The sequence below is a fragment of the Euwallacea fornicatus genome, chromosome 3, assembly GCF_040115645.1.
Source record: "Euwallacea fornicatus isolate EFF26 chromosome 3, ASM4011564v1, whole genome shotgun sequence".
Lineage (NCBI taxonomy): Eukaryota > Metazoa > Arthropoda > Insecta > Coleoptera > Curculionidae > Euwallacea > Euwallacea fornicatus.
Window position 1 is genome coordinate 3986859 of NC_089543.1, and position 17903 is coordinate 4004761.

The window sequence follows — 17903 nt, forward strand, 5'->3', positions numbered from 1 at the left end:
ACTCAAAAATATTGCATTTTTCTAAGTCAGAAAAATTTATTTTAAACTACAGAAACATATAAATCAAGTACAATAAATTAAATAAAAACGGCAGGATGTTAAAATGTTTGCGCAATTGTCAAATTATCACTACATTTAATTGTCAATTTTAGTCTTTCCAAACCCAACAGGAAAAAAAATTAAATAAAACATTTAAAAGTGCTCTAATTTTGGCACTTTTGAATATAAGTATATCGAGTCTTATATCATAAAAAAGGAGAAAAATTATATTTTATAGGCCGATTTTTTAATATAGTCTCAATTTAAAAAAAACGTATGTTTGTATAATATCTCGAAAACGACCACTATAAAAAAAGTTATGTATTTTGTCATATATGCAAAACAATTGTCTACAACTTTTACATTTACACATTTTTAACACCATCGACAATAAACGGACTACATTTTAGTTTTTTTCACTTATTTTGGTTTTCCATAAATATCTCATAATGCTTGACTTTTTTTAAAACTTTAGATTTCGCTCTAAACTCAGCTCACGAAACTGCAAATCTTTCCCCTTTTACCTGATCTTAGGTCTCTTTTAGTTTCGAAGATTCTTTCATTATGCCAGAAAAAATACTCACCCTGTATTGTTTCCTAGAACTGTTAAGGAAGGGCTTTTAGCCTCACCTTGTGACCTTAAATAGGAATGTATTGCCGCACAAGTGATTTAATATCCACTCGTGTGCTGAACGTGTAAAATCAACAAACTTAACAAACCACACGAAATTAAAGACAACATAAAGAACACTACTTTCATTAAGATTGTCCTTTTATGCTGTATCAGCCGGACAGAGTATATTAAACCGCAATATTTGGACCAAATAACGAAGCAAACCCGTCGTGAACGTACATTCTCATTTGGAGTTGCAATTTGTTTTTCCAGGTATTGGGAATACACAGAACGAGTCCATCCGGTTAAACCCCAGTTATTTCGGAAGTTCATCAGACTTTGCCGTCGCTTGTGTTTTAACCCTGATTACATTGGCCTTGTTTGTGGTCATAACTTCAGCTTATTTCATCAAGAGGAAAAAAAGGGAACAGGAACACACGTAAGTGCCATTTCTCCTTTAATAACATAACGAGCTCGGGTTACCAATTAATTTTTTTTTTATCGATTCATCGACCCTGGGGATTTGCAGGCACGAATTTCTATTCTCTTCGCCATCAAATTTTGTCTTTTAATAGAATAAATTACCCATTTTTCCAAGTATAGATTTAAGCGTAGGTTTAACCAAAAGAAATTACTAAAGTTTGGCTGCTAAGCTTAGATATAAAAGAATAAACCCTACATAATATCTCTTCCTTCCCTGGCATCCTAAATAACTGCGATGCTTCCCATGAATTTATAACTCCCTCATAATCCTGACATAATAAAGGGTGTCACGTAAGTATCGAATAATTTGTCTATGGGACTAAATTTAATTCTAGCAGAAACTAGGTTCGGCATTCACATATTCACACTTTTCAACTAAGCTAATTATCGCTAAAAATTTGGGGCTTTAAATATCACACATCACATCCATTTGTTGTCGAACGCTCTTTTGTGCAGGGTCCTTCAAGTTCGAATTTTTAACGTGAGCCTGAACATCGCGGGATAAAAAAGGTGAATCATATCCTCTCGAATTATAACCGTTAATTCCTCTACAGATAGAGACGCATCCAAATGCGATTAGCCCCATCCCAAATCAAGAAAAAATGTTCTAAAACCACCCTAAGTTTGAAATCTCCCCTTGTTCCATCTCAGGAAGTTTAATATTCTTTAAACCCTTAACAAATAAACCCTCTCTCTTCCAGATACATGACAGCCCTGTATGACAGCACTCCCCACATGTTCCTGCGACCGGGGTTCGGGCGCCCCCCGAGTATTGGCAGTGGCAGTTATGCAACTATTGACGACTTGCAGAAAAATCCACCCTCACCCGCCCCTTACGCCACAAGCGATTGTTGCCGCCATTCAGAAAATAATAGCAATTACAGGGTGTCTTATTATGCTTCTTCACAAGTTATGTTAATTTCTCAGGTAAGAATTGACATGGGGATGGAAATTATGATTTAGATCTATAAAACTGAAATAATTGGCATTCCTGAAAGAGAGAGTAATCTCAAGCAAAAATCAGTACGCACATTTCTGAGAAAGGTTTTGAATAAATGTTCATGCTGAAACCAGTTTGTTTTGTTATAACTTGGAACTCGAATTTTGAACCTGGAGATACCTTTTCTCATTCTAATTTTTAGTGGTAGTTAATTGGAATACTTGAATGTGAATTTGGACGTGAAATTCGACAGTCAGATTTGAAAATTCCATATAAAACCGTGATTTCAGATCTTAAAACTGGGGGTTCGAAGCGTAATTTTCTTTCGCTGGTTTGGGTTACAAACTGAGAACTGACAAGTACAATATAGAAAATATTTGAAATTGTTTGCAAATTGGTAAAACGGACAAATTAAGTTCCTTGTTTTGAATGTACCCTTTACGTTTTCTTGTATTTTGTCCGCATCTCCTCATCCGTCTCAGATTACAAAAACGAGACTAAAACGTTTCGTTTCCGCCAAAATTACAATTTGCAGTAAAATAGATTAAACAGGCAGAGCGCACCCTCGGTTTCAGACTTCAAACACTCACTTCATCCCCTAGCAATATTGGCAAAACTGAAAAGAACCGAAGTGTTGGCCTGTCTCTTCCACTCTGGCACCGATTAACAATGCAATTCCGAATTAGATATGATGTCCCCGTCCTGTCCTGGCCGCAAACAATTAAACAGAGATTGAGTTTTTGATAATAGCTCTATTCAGTGTTGCGATAGAGTCGGCGAAAGTGGCAATGACGTCAGGTGTCGTCAATACGAACATGCAGGAAATTGTGTCTGCTTTTAGGGTGAACTTGCAGTCCGCTTTTTAGGAGCACAAAATTCAATCTAGATGTTTACTTTGAAGTGATTCTGTTTGAGTTTGGTGTCGGAATTAAAATTTAAAAGTAATGGAATTTAAATTAGAATGGATCAATCGGCGATACACCTGGATGTTAATGATTTTGTGAGGGATATTGTGGAGCTCTAACGACCCTTCAAATAATCTAAATGCCCTTGAGCCACCCCCATAGACATCAAAATGAGAACAGGCATTCGGTAGTAGATAGCCAGCGAATGACGCAGCAGTCCGCCATATTAAACCCCTTGGGAATTTCGCAATAGTATTTACTTTAGACATTAAATTTCCCTCTTGTGTACGGCTTATCTGTTTTCACATAAGAGCACCCTTAGATTTGTGTGAAATCAATCAGACACTGCAATACGGATTATATTTAAGGGACTCCGGAATTAATTGCTTTTCCCCGTTAATGGCTACACAGAGGATGTAATTGTACCTTTTAGTTTGCTCTTATCTTCTTTGGCCAGTTGTTTCGCGTTGGCGGTTACGTAATTGGTAATTTCATGAAATAATCCAAATTCACTCAGACTCCAATAAATTTCTAAATGCAAATAAGGGATAATGATCTTTTGTATTTTTCTTCACAGGTGTCTCTTGGAGACCCAAGGCTCACAGATCCGACCAAAAGGATCTCCAGCCTTACAGTTCCTCGATCCTCTATAGTAATAGATACCCTACAAGATGAAGGAATTTTTGGGAAAATATACACGGGAAAGTATCATGAAAAGACTGTTTCAATCAAGACTACTAAAGGTAAGTCACAAGTTCATATCGATAGTTTTTAATTGACGTAATTTTGCATTCCGTTCCGTCAATGAAGTTGACTATTACCTAGAGCTAGCAACTTGCCTGAAATTACTTATAGAATTTTCCAGGAAAATGGTCCTTATGATACATTAAAAATCTCATTAAAAACGTCAAAATTCTCTAATGATGCCATTGATATTTTATTAGATTTTACTATAGGTCTAGATACAGTAATATAATCTTGATCTCAAAATTATATTGAAAAATTAATATTCTACAAAAGAAACATTTTTTGTTGTAGAAAAAGAGAAATATGTTACAAATCATTTTAAGGGGCCAAATCGCCCCTTCTTCAAAATCTTCTAACTGAAATTATACTGTGCTGTTTTATCAATCGGTAGAGTAAGATGCGATTCGTAACGTAGATTCGTAATGTTTGCCTATTTTAAATAATACTTGAAGAAGAAGACTGTTGTATTCATTTAGAGGCATTGAGGCGAAAATAGAAAATTCTATTGAAGAGTTTCCCAACGCCGAGTTTTCCCATGCACTCCGACCTAATAAAGAAGCCATCTTTATTCCGATTTAGAAACCCTCATATTTTTTCACTCTTTTGCGAGGTTCCGTATATGTTAAACAAGTTTAATCTACCCAAAAACTGATTTAAGTCACGATGATTCATATATGACATTCTTCTTATAAATTTCACATCATGGTCTAAGATGTAAAACCAACGCAGGTATTATCAAGTTGGGAAAACTTTTTAATCGCCGCTCCTCTACCTCCAAGAAAAACGACCGACCAGGATAGCCCGCCGCCCTTTCTGGTCTGTCGCCCTGAATCGCCGCCCAAACTTACCTCCTCATAAAGTCTGTTCTGTGTAGCCAACGTGCGCAAAACTCTTAATTCACCATATTATCCAGAAATTTTTCTATGCTCGTTAATTTTATGTTTAACATTGAAATGAAGCATTTATGAAAGAAAAAAAAATTAAACAGTCCAAAGAAGTTTTCAGAAGAGTTAAGAGGAATATATGTTACTGAGATTAAGTAATGCGAATTTGCTAAATAACTTTTACGTTGCTTTAGAATTTGGAGATTAGATATATTGTAGTTCCTTTTACTTACAGAGATACTCAACATTTATATGCTAACTTACAATAGATGCATGTTCATAAAAGAGCTTTTTATAAACAGATTTGTTTAAAAAAGCCATGAAGGGCTAAATCTAAGTATCTGGTTATCACGTTTTTCAAGTGAATAAAGCCAATGTTTGCCTGCCGAGAAGAAAGTTGTTCTATGCATAAAATAACTCAAAAACCAGAATTCCAATTCTAGTTAAGACTTTCAAGGGCAAAACTGAGGTGTAGACAAACAACAAACATCTCGGGATCGGGAACGAGCGGTTGCTAAGATCATTTGTCCTGTGATTATCCACTCCTGAATTATAAAAAGTGCACAAACAGGATTAAATGATAAAAATACTGAAAAATGTCATGAACTTCAAAACTAATACAAAACTTTACGATACGCCGAAGGGATGTTTAATTAGTTAATCAGACTTGCCAATCAATAAAGTCTTGAAAATTGAGAAATTAATTTTGTCAGTTGGGAAACATTTAATATGTTTAGTTCTAAGAATGGGACCAACAGAAATAAGTACTCTGAGGGCTGATACCCCTCCCGGCATTTAGTCTAAGAATTTTTTCTTAGTCTGTGAATATGTAAAATGAAAACAGTTATATTCCTGCTTTTTCAATCATCATAGGTTCTTATATATAACTTAAATAGCAGATATCTGTGAAGTGTTTCTTAGACCTCAATCATGTTTTTAACTCCAATATTCATCCCTAAACTCACGACAACGACTTCGTAATCTTGATATATTGGCGAACTAAACATATACGTATGTATATTGCGTTCACAATTCAGTTTCATCTAAGATGCCGTGCTTACTTAAATCGATACTTTTACAGCCGAGGAAAATCTCTATTCACCTTAAAATTAGTTATTAGGGAATTACGAGTTTTATATTGAGCTCATAGACTATCAATAAAAGCACAAAGTTATTTAATACAGATTAACTCATGCATCTGCTCCTATAAATTGCAGATAAAGCCCAAAGTTCTCAATTTTATCACTTATATAACGAGAAATTAATAAACCTTTCCAAATAGTTCTAGAAATTATAACACCCCAAGCTACCGAGTGGAGCTTACTAACTTTTAACTCTCCATTAATTGGAAGATCGGAGTATGTAAATCTTGTTTTCCAATTCTCATTGCTGCTAATTTGTCTAATAACAAAATTAAAGCACAAGTTGGTGCATGTGCCTTTGTGCTAAAGTTCCTCCTTAATTAATGTTACCATTTTAGTTAGAACTCATTTTGGTTGTTTCGTGACGATTTTATTACAACTATCGTTCAGACTTTACGATTCGACCATCGTAAAACATCGACGTGTCCCTGGCTATAAAGTCAACTTTACTTTCATTTTGATAAATGAATACCATTATGGAACCGGGGATTTTTTGTCACTTTTCGAAATCTATAAAAGTTCTAGGGCATTTCCACGGAATTAGCACCTTCCAACCTTGGACAGCGATTCACATAAAAGCTTTTAATATGCAGTATGTTCAAACGAGGGGGTATTCTCCATAAAAATATTTTTTCTTTAACCGAGAAATTACAGCTGTCTAAAGCCACCTAAGCAAGCGGAATTCTATTGCTGAGTAAAATTAATCATCTCTATCTTACGCTATTCTTTCTTAACCTTAGGGTTAACATGCGTTCTTGGTCATAACAGTTTTAGAAGAATGCCCCAGCTGACATTTTGGTTTGGTAGACCATAAAATCTTTTTATTTTTACAGATACGGTCTCCAAGAGGTTGTTAAATTTATTTTTGGCAGAGGGAACAATGATGTTCGAAATGGACCACAAAAACATCTTAAACGTCTTATGTGTGAACATGGACAATCCCACCAAGCCCTTACTTGTGTATCCTTATGCAAGTAGAGGAAACTTAAAAAGGTGCCTGCATGATATTACCAAGCATTTTTCTTATCAAATTCATTGCAGGTTCCTTGTAAACTGCCGACAAAGAAAAGACAATACTATAGTCTCAACGCAAATCCTAGTTGATATGGCAATTCAAATACTTCTAGGCCTTATGTATCTTCACAGCAAGAACATATGTCTGAAAGACATGGCTGCAAGAAACGCTGTGTAAGTTTAGTTAGTTTTTTTTGATCTGATATGTATCTGAAAAATATTTTTCTATGTTCCTTCAGAGTTGGGGAGAAGTTTGATGTTAAAATCACAGATAACTGCATGTCAAGGGACCTCTTCCCCAACGACTACTTTTGCATTGGGGACAAGGAAAGCAAGCCCATCAAATGGATGGCTCTGGAGAGTCTGGTGTACGACCAGTGGACTTTTCAGACGGACGTGGTAAGTAATGGTCAGTCTAACCCCAGGCAATCAATTCATTTTGCATAAATTCAATCAAGTGTCATAATTAAGTAGCGATATACCGACTATCGGAACGAGTTTTAAATCTAAGCTTGAGTTTGTTCGACCTCGAAAATTATTTCTCTGGGTTTCTGCAGATGGAGAAGATCTAAAAAATAGACGAGGCGTTATTTGATTCTTTGTAACCAAGTTTATTCACCTTGATAACCTTGAATCATACCTTATTCACACCTAAAATAGGCAGTCCGTCCGGAGGCCGACTAAATATTTCATTTACTTTGTTGATTCCATTCTCGAATATCATTTCTTCACTTCCTCGTGAATTAATTTTTTCTTGGCATTTCGGTTGTGATATTTACCTTTTAACCAAAACCAGTTGCATGCTAGAATGATCTCGGATTGTAAATTCCTTTTATAGCTCCGCTAGAAAAAAAACATTTAATAATGGGTACCATACAATTTAACATTGGCTAGTCTACAAACCTCAGAATTCCAAGTAGCAATCAACTCTTTGAATATCAAATGCCCGAAAGCAATGCGGATGTAAAATGCCCACTATCGCCGACAACGACAGGCGAGAGGTAAAATTGGGCGACGGCTTAAAGGTAACTTGCTATAATAGGTACCATTCTACAGAGACGGACTTTGAGTACTATGTTAATATCAAGGGAAAATAAATATTCAACCCTACCAAAGTTTATGCTATCAAAATCGGTATTAATGAGGATAATCCTAGAAGCACCCGATCTAACATATAGATGGTGATTTTTTTGTAAACAATTTGCCAATATCAGCTATTATTCGAAACAATGAATTTAAAGGGAAAATCGGCTCCAAAGAATACGAAAATCGTTTCATCTGCAGGAAAGGTGATGGCATCGGTTTTTCGGAATGCACGTGCGATCATTTTTATCGACTATCTCTTTTAAGGAAAAACAATAAACAGAGTAGGTTATAGAAATTTATTGTAGTGATTGAGCGAAGGAATTAAATCAATCAACTTGGTTTCATACTTCTCCATTGCCCACCCTATTCACCTGATTTAGCCCTTTCAGATTTTTTTTTCAGACCGGAAAAAATGTCTCGGTTGTAAGCGATTTGCCAATAATGAAAAGGTGATGTTGATGCCTATTTTCAAATTTCCTAAGCTTCTTACTATTAACAAAGTATAGAATATTATTAGGAAAAGTGTGTCAACCTCAAAGGAGACTATGTCGAAAAATAATTTAATATTTTCTAATGTTTTTTTTCAAGTGGTAAATCAGGTATTTCTTAGCCTGTCCTCGTATTTTATAAAAAAAAGCCGAGTCAACAACTGGTTACCAATAGAAAGTCAGGTTTGATGATAAATTATAGATTTAATGATTGATAGACAAATTCACCACAAAGACCAATATTGAAGAAGCTTCTAAATGATGAGAAGGGACACTGATGGCATGAGCCGTCACAAAGAATAAAGATTACGTCGAAAAAGGTCACTTTCGTATAGTCCAATAAATGAGAGGCGATTCTAAAATGATGGTTAAATACCAAGCGAATCCTGTGGGTCACCAAAAAAAACTTTCTGACATTAAAGATCTAGAATTGTCCACTTTTATATAGTTCCCACCAATATCTTGAAATATATGGTTGCTAAATCGTATAAATGAAGACATTAACCAGTCCATTGAATATCTGATATCAAATTTGACTTGAAAACAACATAAAAAGTAGACTTTTTAATGTTAGAAATTTCAATTAGAAAAGTGGAGGAGGGTACAGAATTAAGATTTTAGAAGGGGGTTAATTTTCTTCTTCGTCCACATTCCCCTCATTCCGCGGCATCTCAGTTCGATCCTCCCTGAAGGGCCGAAAAGACTTGAAATATTTGGAATCGATTACACTTTTCATTGGCAAAACTCGGAATCGTTTGTCTTTGTCTCAATATTAGATGCCTGGATCAGGAGGAATGGGCAATAGAAACAGAAACATTATATGTTTTATTTGACTGGCCCCTCGATGAAATAAATGAAATCTACCACCTTTTCCATTTTTTCAAAAATTCTTCTAGCGGAATAGAAGCTGTGATGCATCCAGGGTCCGCCTTAGGGAGTGCGGTGCTCTAGGCGAAATTATGAATCCCCTGCCCCAAGAAAAACTGCCGATCAGGAAGTTCTCCTCCTGTTCTACCGCCCTGGGACATCGTCCGACCTCACTCCCCCAGAAGGTCGGTACTGGGTGCATCATAAAAGAATTGAGAAGATGCAGAAAAAGAATCCTGTAAAAGTGCATAAATTGTGGCAAATTTTTTTTTCGGAAAAACTTTATTTTCCCAACCAATTTCCACTTTTTCATTGTTAATTTCGTTGCGAAACTCATGAATCTCCCCTATCCTTGGATAGATGCAAAACACTTAATGCTACCAATGAAAATTTCAAGGCAAGAGCTACAGCTTTATTGTGCGTTAAAACTGATCTTCTTGCAATTCCAGTGGTCATTTGGGGTAGTCCTGTGGGAACTCTCCACAATGTGCCAACAGCCTTATGCAGACATCGACCCATTTGAAATGTCCACTCACCTGAGAACTGGTTACAGATTAGGACAGCCTTTAGGATGTCCAGACGAGCTGTAAGTAATTAATTCGCATATTTTCTGAATCATAATTGCTTTCGTTTTATGTTACTACGTTTCATATAATAAAAATTTCATTACCATCTGTCTGAAATGAACTAAACATTATTTCCGATGAATTATTTCAAGGTTAATTCGAAATAGAGAAGTGTAGGTACATGCAGAGTAAAAGATAGCCGTGGGAAATGACATCAGCTTTGAGTTACACAATTTCTTCCCTTTCAGATGATTTTTAAAAGTTAAATCTGTTGGCGCAGAACGAGGACCTACATAAAGATTATGTAATTCAGTGGGCAACAGAAAGAAACTGGATCAACTAAGAATACTTCCCATTATGAGGTTTTAGCTGCAGGAAATTGGGCATACGTGTGCCCATTTCCCTGGCATTTTATCTCACTTTTACGAAATTTTACTGCCTTATTTGAAAGATCCCCCAGAGAGATACCAAATACAAAACGCTTTATAAAACCAATACTGTTTTCTCAGTATTTAAGTAGTTCAACCGAGCCAAGATCGAGATATTATGTCACGTTTTCACTTTCGGTCCGATCGTCACTACTTTCGTTTTCATTCTCACATAATACCAATTTAAAATATGCAAACAATATTAAAATTATTTCGAAATCTTTCATTGTTATGCATTCAGAGCCTAAGTGTTGAATTCTGTTATAGTTCATTCACAGGCAGGCACATAAGTGACGATTTAATGAGGAAACACTCCGTAGGCAGGAGGTTGCTAAAACACATTTTACCACAGAAATGCTCTAATGTCAATTTTAATTAGAGGCTATATAGTAACTCCCACTTACAAGAATTAATCTTTAAGGATTCTCAAGGGAACCCACACAAACATTTTCATTTTAATAGACGGTTTTCTAGTGTTGAAACTACTCTCTTTCAGGTATGCTGTAATGACCTATTGCTGGGTTCAAAATCCGACGGATCGTCCCCAATTGAACCAACTTCTAGCTTACTTGAACGAATTTTATACTGCCCTTTGTCGATTTGTGTAAATCCTAGGGCTTTAAGGTAGACATACGGTACTATTAATCATATTTCAAGTATTTATCTCTACACGTCATGACCAGTACAAACCATTTATAGATCGCTAGAAAATTTAATTTTTTTCACTGTAAATAATTTTTGCTCAGCTTTGGAAACGAACGTGTCGGAAATTTGAACTGTGCCCTCTGATCCTTAGTGCCGTTAAGGACATTAGACCTGTGCACATAAAATAAATAAATTCTTAAAGGAGGAATGTGTAACCGTTACAAGCACCCAAATGTCTCAAAACATATTATGGTGTTCAAAACACTTATGCAGGTGGATTCCTAAGGGAGTTCCGATACTTAGGGAGTTGATTCTCTGGATTGTTCTGAGCCGGAAATGTTTTATAAACGTATGACCTAAAATGTGTCGTTTTCGACATATCGCGGGTTAAATATTAAGAAAAAAAATTCGTTTTTTGAAAACAACACAAAATATTTTATTGAATCTCGGTATACCTACATAGTACTCCAGACAGTATATTTCCCTCTTTTTCAAAGACAAATGTTGTAACCGTAGACGTACGTAGGGATTACCATCTTAATTCTTATAGGAAAATTAAGGGTACGCCACTGCTATTTGCCAAAATGAATACATTATAACAATTATCGAAAATAACCACCATTCGTCACAATACATGCGTCTGTGCTTTTTCTCGTTTACTCTCGAACACATTAAAAAATACCAGAGGTATTGCGAATTACTTCACCTGACTCTACTATACGATGACCTAGATGATCCATAGTATTGATTGTGATATTGACCACAGTGTTAACTTTTTCTTGATAAATACGACGCTCTTCAGCTGCAGTACCATTAGCAAGGCCAAAGACAAAATGTATTTCTGCTATTTCTTAATGCGTAAATATGTGCATTTAGCAAAAAATTCTTATAAACACAATTTGACTACGACTTCGGGTTAAAAACAGTCAAAGTGGCGGACCACGATTAAAAACAACACGAAATTGTAAAAATGACAACAGAACCAACTATGTACATATATCTCTTCAATAAATTTGCTATTATGTTCAGCGTAGATTTTCAACGGGGCATATTTTTTTCCAAAAGGGCTTATCATATGAGAAAAATGCAAGGAACACTTTTGGTGTGCTTTGAATCGATTATTTAAAAAAATGTATCGAATAACAAGCAATATTGGAGATCATCTAAGACGTCATATAATGGAGTGGTAATTCACAATACCCCTGGCATTTTTGAATGTGTTCGAGAGTCCACGAGAAAAAGGACAGACGCATGTACTATAGCAAATGGGGGTCATTTTCAACAACTGTTATAATGTTTCCAATTTAGAAAATACCAGTGGCAGGCCTCTAATTCCTCTATAAGAATTAACGTGATAATCTCTACGTACGTCTATGGTTACAGCATTTTTCTTTAAATAAATAAAAAATGTACTGGTTGGACTATTATGTAAATATGCCGAATTTTGATGAAATATCTTAAAATTCAAAGAAAAACATTTGGTTCTTCTTAATATTTAACACCCTGTATCTCGGAAACGACTGTTTTTAGGAGATACGTTCATGTAATATTTTCATCTTAGAACAATCCAGAGAATCAGCTCTTTAAATATCAGAACACCCTTAGGGATAACCCTGAATACCTTCGAAAAAAAAAGACACAACTGTTAGTCTGCTTCGAGGGCAGTTTACTCTACTGCATTTAGCTCAATTGCAGGTTTTAATTCCACCACTGTATTTACCACCTAAAGTCCTTCCATCTACCAACTTTTGAACCTTCTAACCCAAAAGCAACAAAGTTTGAATACCGCAAATTTGCGCAAAAAGTGAAAAATCGCCATTTACTCTTGCAATTATTCTATGAACTGATTTCCCTTCTAAGCTGCAAGACTCACGAGTATACCTCCCTCCGTTTGGATACAGAGCTGTAAGGTATGTGGGTTCTGATTTCCGAGGTGATTTGGTAGGAAGGTATAAGAACTTGTGATCACCAAACAAAATTTTTTAACCCTGAATTTTAATGCCACCATTCATCTTGGCACCCCAAAATATTCCTTCAGTAATACACAAAGTTTCACCTTTCTGATTCAAAAGCGCATCAAGATCGAACATCTCGAATATGCACGAAAAGTCAAATACCGTCGTTTAAGTGCTGTGCAATTATCCTATGGGCTGATTTCAATGAGCTGTGACCGCTGCAAACTGGTCAGCACCACAATTTCAGATTAACATTTTGAGTCTCCCAAAGGACGCATCTTCGGGCCTATTTACTCCGGATCGGATTGGAACCTTTATAAATGATGGTAAGTTGATGGAATCTCACATTGCCCTGCAAATTAAGTGCGGGACTGAAGATTACTGCGGCAACAATTGTCAATTTGTACACACTGCTTAGCACCGTTCGTTATCAATTGTTAGAGGGCAAATAACCCGGAGAACGTCCTCGTTTGACTATTTATCGCCTAAAGGTGAAACAGAACAATATTCTTAACTTGCACTTAATTCCCCTAAATAACTTTTCTTTGTGTGGAAAGACTTTTACAGAACGCATTCAAATAATCTGAAAGGAATATCGCCTTATATGAACGTTCGCCAGCCTTAAAAAATTATTTTGACCATGAAAGCTTCCGTTCAAAATACATAAAGATGAAAGAATCTGAAGATAATGGGAACTTGATTCGTTGTTACCTTGGTTTTAAAAGTTTTAACTACTCTTTCATTAATTAAGTGTACTTTTGTGCTTTTTTTTACGTCTGAATCATCAACAAAAGTGATTAGAGCAAAAGGAACTGTGAATTGTACTAATCATTTTAGCATTATGAAATATCTGAGTATATAACCATTAACTATCATTAAGTCAGTTGTTTGCCTGGAAGTATGAACATTCTAAGTAGATCACGATTTTTATGGGCCGATGAGGATAAAACAGTTCAAGCTTCTGACACTAAAAGTAGTCTAGATTTCGAGCGCTATTACAGCAGAGTTTGTCAAATTAAGACTGAGGATACTTTTAAGTGTTTGTCTAAATGTGTTATATTTAGATTTAGAGACGAAACCTGACATTGTTCTGCAATCCCCTCGCAAATGAGGAGGATTAACGGCATGTAATTGTTACTATTTGTAAAACGTAACTAGATCTCGAATTTAATTGCTCCTAAGGATTATGAAAAGCCATCAAGTGGTATTGTTAAACCTCCTCTTGTCCTTAAACATTTTATAAAATTGCGAAACGCTCATTATAATTTTAGTTGGGCAACATGAATTTCTTATGTACTTTGAATATCATGCATCCCAGAAGACTAAGTAAAGCGGTTTTGCATTATTCGCATAGATGCGAGATTTAATTGGGAGCGATGTCCAAGAAACAAAGGCAGGAAAACCTCAGCGGATTGTCCATTGACTCGAAATTTTTTGATAGTGAAAACGATGCTTATTAAACTTAAAAAGCTTATCTATGATCCAGATATAATTTGCCTCCGCATATAAGAAGGATAAACAGTCCCGATATTTATTTATTTTCCCCTTAACCATAAATCATTGCAACCGAGACACTTAGGGGAATCACGCGTTGTGTGCGTTCAGATTACGAATTTTTGGTAGTAAAAGAGCAAACTGACCTTCCTAGGCCTCGGCTATACCGAAAGTCCCATCGCAAACAGAAACCAAAAGTTTTATGATCCTGTCAAATTTACAAAAGCACTCGAAAACCAGGTTTTTATTGGGGATATAATTAACAAGTCAAAGAGGCCTAAAATGTTTGTTTTCTATTTATACGTAAGGGCTTTGCTAAAAATTACACCACCTCCTCTGGTAAACAAACTTTTTCATTTTGAGCCCCTTTGAGATAATCAAATATTCTGAAGGGTCAGCTACTTCTCTGGGCAAAGACTTAGGAGGTTTAGGGTTGCCACATGTCTGTGAAGATTTGTATCGATGTTCTCTATATAAACAGCTAAGAAATATTCATATACATACTTAGATGTTTTATGTAATGATTGGTTTACCTAAGGTACTACAATAAGATGTTAATAAGTGTTCTGACTTGCGCAAATTTTGAGTCAGCGTTTGAACTTAAATAGCTCCATAGCTGATAAAGCGCCTTTTCGTTATAGCAAATTGAAACACATTTAAATCCAACATTCTGTATATAGTAAACCGTTAACCGCTCATACTGTAAGTCAAAAACGCGCAAGTTTTTCAGTATTATTGTTGTTTATATATAATTACTAAACGTTTTGACAATCCCTTATCATCATAAGGGTTGAATGAATGGGACAACAGGGTTTATGATATAAAATTAAAAATGAAAATCTAGGGATCAATTTTTTAGTGTTAGGAAACAGTAAAGGTGTAAAATAAGAAGTTAATTATATTTTTAACACTACAGCCCTAAAAGGGAATAAGAACATTTCGTGCAGCAACTTAGCAATTGAGCTTCGAAGGCCTTCAAGCAAACACAAATTGCCACAATTGTGGACATTTTAGTAGTAAGTAGATAGTCGGCTACGGGATGAAAGATCTAGAATTCCTTGGCGTCTAAAGAAATGTAAACTAACCACCATTTTGACAAAAGAGGAAATGTTAAGGCCCCATATGTTACAGCTAGTCTGAATGCTTAATTGTGTTTCTTTGGCAAACAACACTCGGTAGCAAGCCCCGCCTTATCTTTATAACGTAGTCGACTCTTGTTCCAAAATTTCTCTATTATTTTATGGAGTTTTTCCTTTCGCCATAAAAACTTGAGGAAGGTACCAAATCATTTATAAATATCTTTGTCTGGTGGTACATGATCACTCTGTCCCTCCTTTCCGATTTTAATGTAAGCATTTGCAAATAAACCGACCATCTCTTCTTCTACGTATTATAAGATGTTGTCATCCTAAATGTAATGTAATCAGATGCTTTATAAACTGAATGTCATGTGCTTACATACATGTTCGACTTACATGTTTCCTTTGAGATGAAAATCAAATTAAATTTGTATTTTTGGTGTAATAAAATGCATTAAATGTTTTATTTGGTTTCATTTAATCCCTCTGCAAAATAAGTTTGTTTGCGCAAAGAATTTTCAAATTGTCAAGATTGAAGAGCAAGCGAAAACTCATCAAGCAACAAAGGTCTCAATTAACCTAAATCATCGTGAATTAAGAGCTAAAACGAGCTGAGATTAATTCGGGTTACAGCTCTATTTAGCTTAGGTTAGTGTGGATAAACCAAATTGGAGTTTACGATCTCATTGAAATGATAAGCCTCAGTTTCCCGCCTCTTCCCTCCCATTAAATTATTCAGGGGCATTTAGACGTTTTTGAAGTGTATTTTTTCACTTAAATCGAGTTATGACAATCCCGTATCGACCCTGAAACGAAAAAATCACGAATAGTAGGCAAATATCAGAGTGAGATTTTTCGCTCATCAGGATGATTAATTTGATATATTTTTTCAGAACAACTAGTACACAACGTGTTCAGAAGGCTCTTCCAGTGCACAATCAAAAAGGGGCACAAAAATCGAGTGGGATGGCTACGCTGAAGCCCGTATAGAATTCCTATGACACTAACACGCTAAGAGCACCGAATCTAGTTTTTTTTTTCTATTTTAGGAAAATTTGGACAAATGGAATAATGAGCTTCTGCGGAGAGATGGACGCCATTCCAGGATCACATAGGACAAAAATAACGACAGGATGGAACATGGATCTGGGGGAGACCGTGGAGGTTACTTAAACACTCACTTTCCCGGAGAGTCGGGCGAGGCTGTCCTTAAACGGGGACAAAGTGCTCAGTTTGAGATCTTTTCGAACTAAAACACTGGAGAAACACACTTTTTGTGTCCTCCCCAAAAAGCGGGTTATAATGAAATACGCTCACTTTTACATGAGTTTTAGTCAAGCCAACATATGGAATAAATAAATTCAAACTAACCACCCTGAGTGACTGTAAAATCACTCTCAGCTGGTACATAAGTGCGCTTGCGTTGTAAGTGTGCGCTTCATAACCACACTAACTTTCATATAAAACGCACCATCCAATAATAATAATAATTAACTCTCGTAATTTTGGCAAAATAATGCTTCATAGCAGAGTATCAAATGGTCAAAGTTTCAGTAAATAAACATCATTTTAAAAGTTAAAAATCAATGACATCTCCTCGCACAGCATTACAAGTGTGTACTTTTCGCAGTATGCTTTGCAACAAATGATCAATATCTTCCTGGGGTATTCCATTCCATGCTACCTCAAGGTAGTTTCAAACGTCATCCAAATTGTTAACGGTAAATTTCTAAGACGGCGACTTATCATATCCCAAAGATGTTCGATAAGTGATAGGTCCGGTGACTGTGCAGGCCAAGGCAACATTTTCAATTGTGCTTGGTACAGATACCTTCGAGCAACGTTCACAGTATGCGGCTTTGCATTATCTTGTTGGAAAATGCCGTTTGGTAAAGTCTGCATGAAGGGTACTGATACGGGCCTCAGGAGGTTGTTAATGAAGCGATGTGCGCTTAGGGTATCTAGAATGAACACAAGAAGAGGTCCTCGACCAGGACATAATGCACCACAGGTGTTAAGGTTTCGTTAATCATCTCGCAATAGTGGTGTGATTCAAATTTATTCTTCGGGTAATTTTACGAGGGGAAAGTCCGCCCTCGTTCATGCCGATAATTCGTTCTCAAGGTCCGAAAATTGGGAGAAATTTCGATGTCGTCTCACTTGGGGCATTTTAAGATGCCAGCAACAAATTGGATTGATATTTCCATGTAAATATTATTTTATTTATTAACAATTGAATGAAAAATTTGAACGGTCATTGGCGCTCTTCTTTCTTACTGGAACTGATCCTTTGATACTCTATTATGAAATGCGATTTTACCAAAATCACGAGACTTTCTTATTATAACTGGGTGGTGCATTCCATATTAAACTGAGTGTGTTTGTTTGTGAGAATGTTAATTTAGTCTCTCTGTCCACCCTGTTTTCTGGTTATGGTCACTTCGAGCCAAATGTCTGTTCTGAATGACTCGAGCGCGAACAAACCCTTTAGTTTTAGACAAAGAGTTGAAACAGCGTCTCTGTTCATT

The 17903-nt window shown here is 35.9% G+C and overlaps 1 protein-coding gene and 1 long non-coding RNA gene across 2 annotated transcripts in view; one reads left to right on the forward strand and one right to left on the reverse strand.

Annotated features, from left to right (window-relative positions):
* Nucleotides 1–15838, forward strand: part of LOC136350598 (tyrosine-protein kinase Dnt-like) — a 65342-nt gene extending 49504 nt beyond the window's left edge. Inside the window, exons 5-12 of the mRNA XM_066302485.1 lie at nucleotides 926–1091; nucleotides 1837–2062; nucleotides 3558–3723; nucleotides 6587–6746; nucleotides 6795–6941; nucleotides 7007–7166; nucleotides 9658–9794; nucleotides 10699–15838. Of these exons, the coding sequence (XP_066158582.1) occupies nucleotides 926–1091; nucleotides 1837–2062; nucleotides 3558–3723; nucleotides 6587–6746; nucleotides 6795–6941; nucleotides 7007–7166; nucleotides 9658–9794; nucleotides 10699–10810 (1274 nt within the window). The 3' untranslated portion in view covers nucleotides 10811–15838. The remainder of the gene's footprint in view (nucleotides 1–925; nucleotides 1092–1836; nucleotides 2063–3557; nucleotides 3724–6586; nucleotides 6747–6794; nucleotides 6942–7006; nucleotides 7167–9657; nucleotides 9795–10698) is intronic.
* LOC136350606 (uncharacterized) lies at nucleotides 7207–7779 on the reverse strand. Its single transcript, XR_010734180.1, has 3 exons — nucleotides 7671–7779; nucleotides 7408–7610; nucleotides 7207–7335 (listed from the first exon to the last, which is right to left on the reverse strand). It is a non-coding gene; the product is annotated as an uncharacterized lncRNA (long non-coding RNA).
* Nucleotides 15839–17903: the final 2065 nt, after the last annotated feature.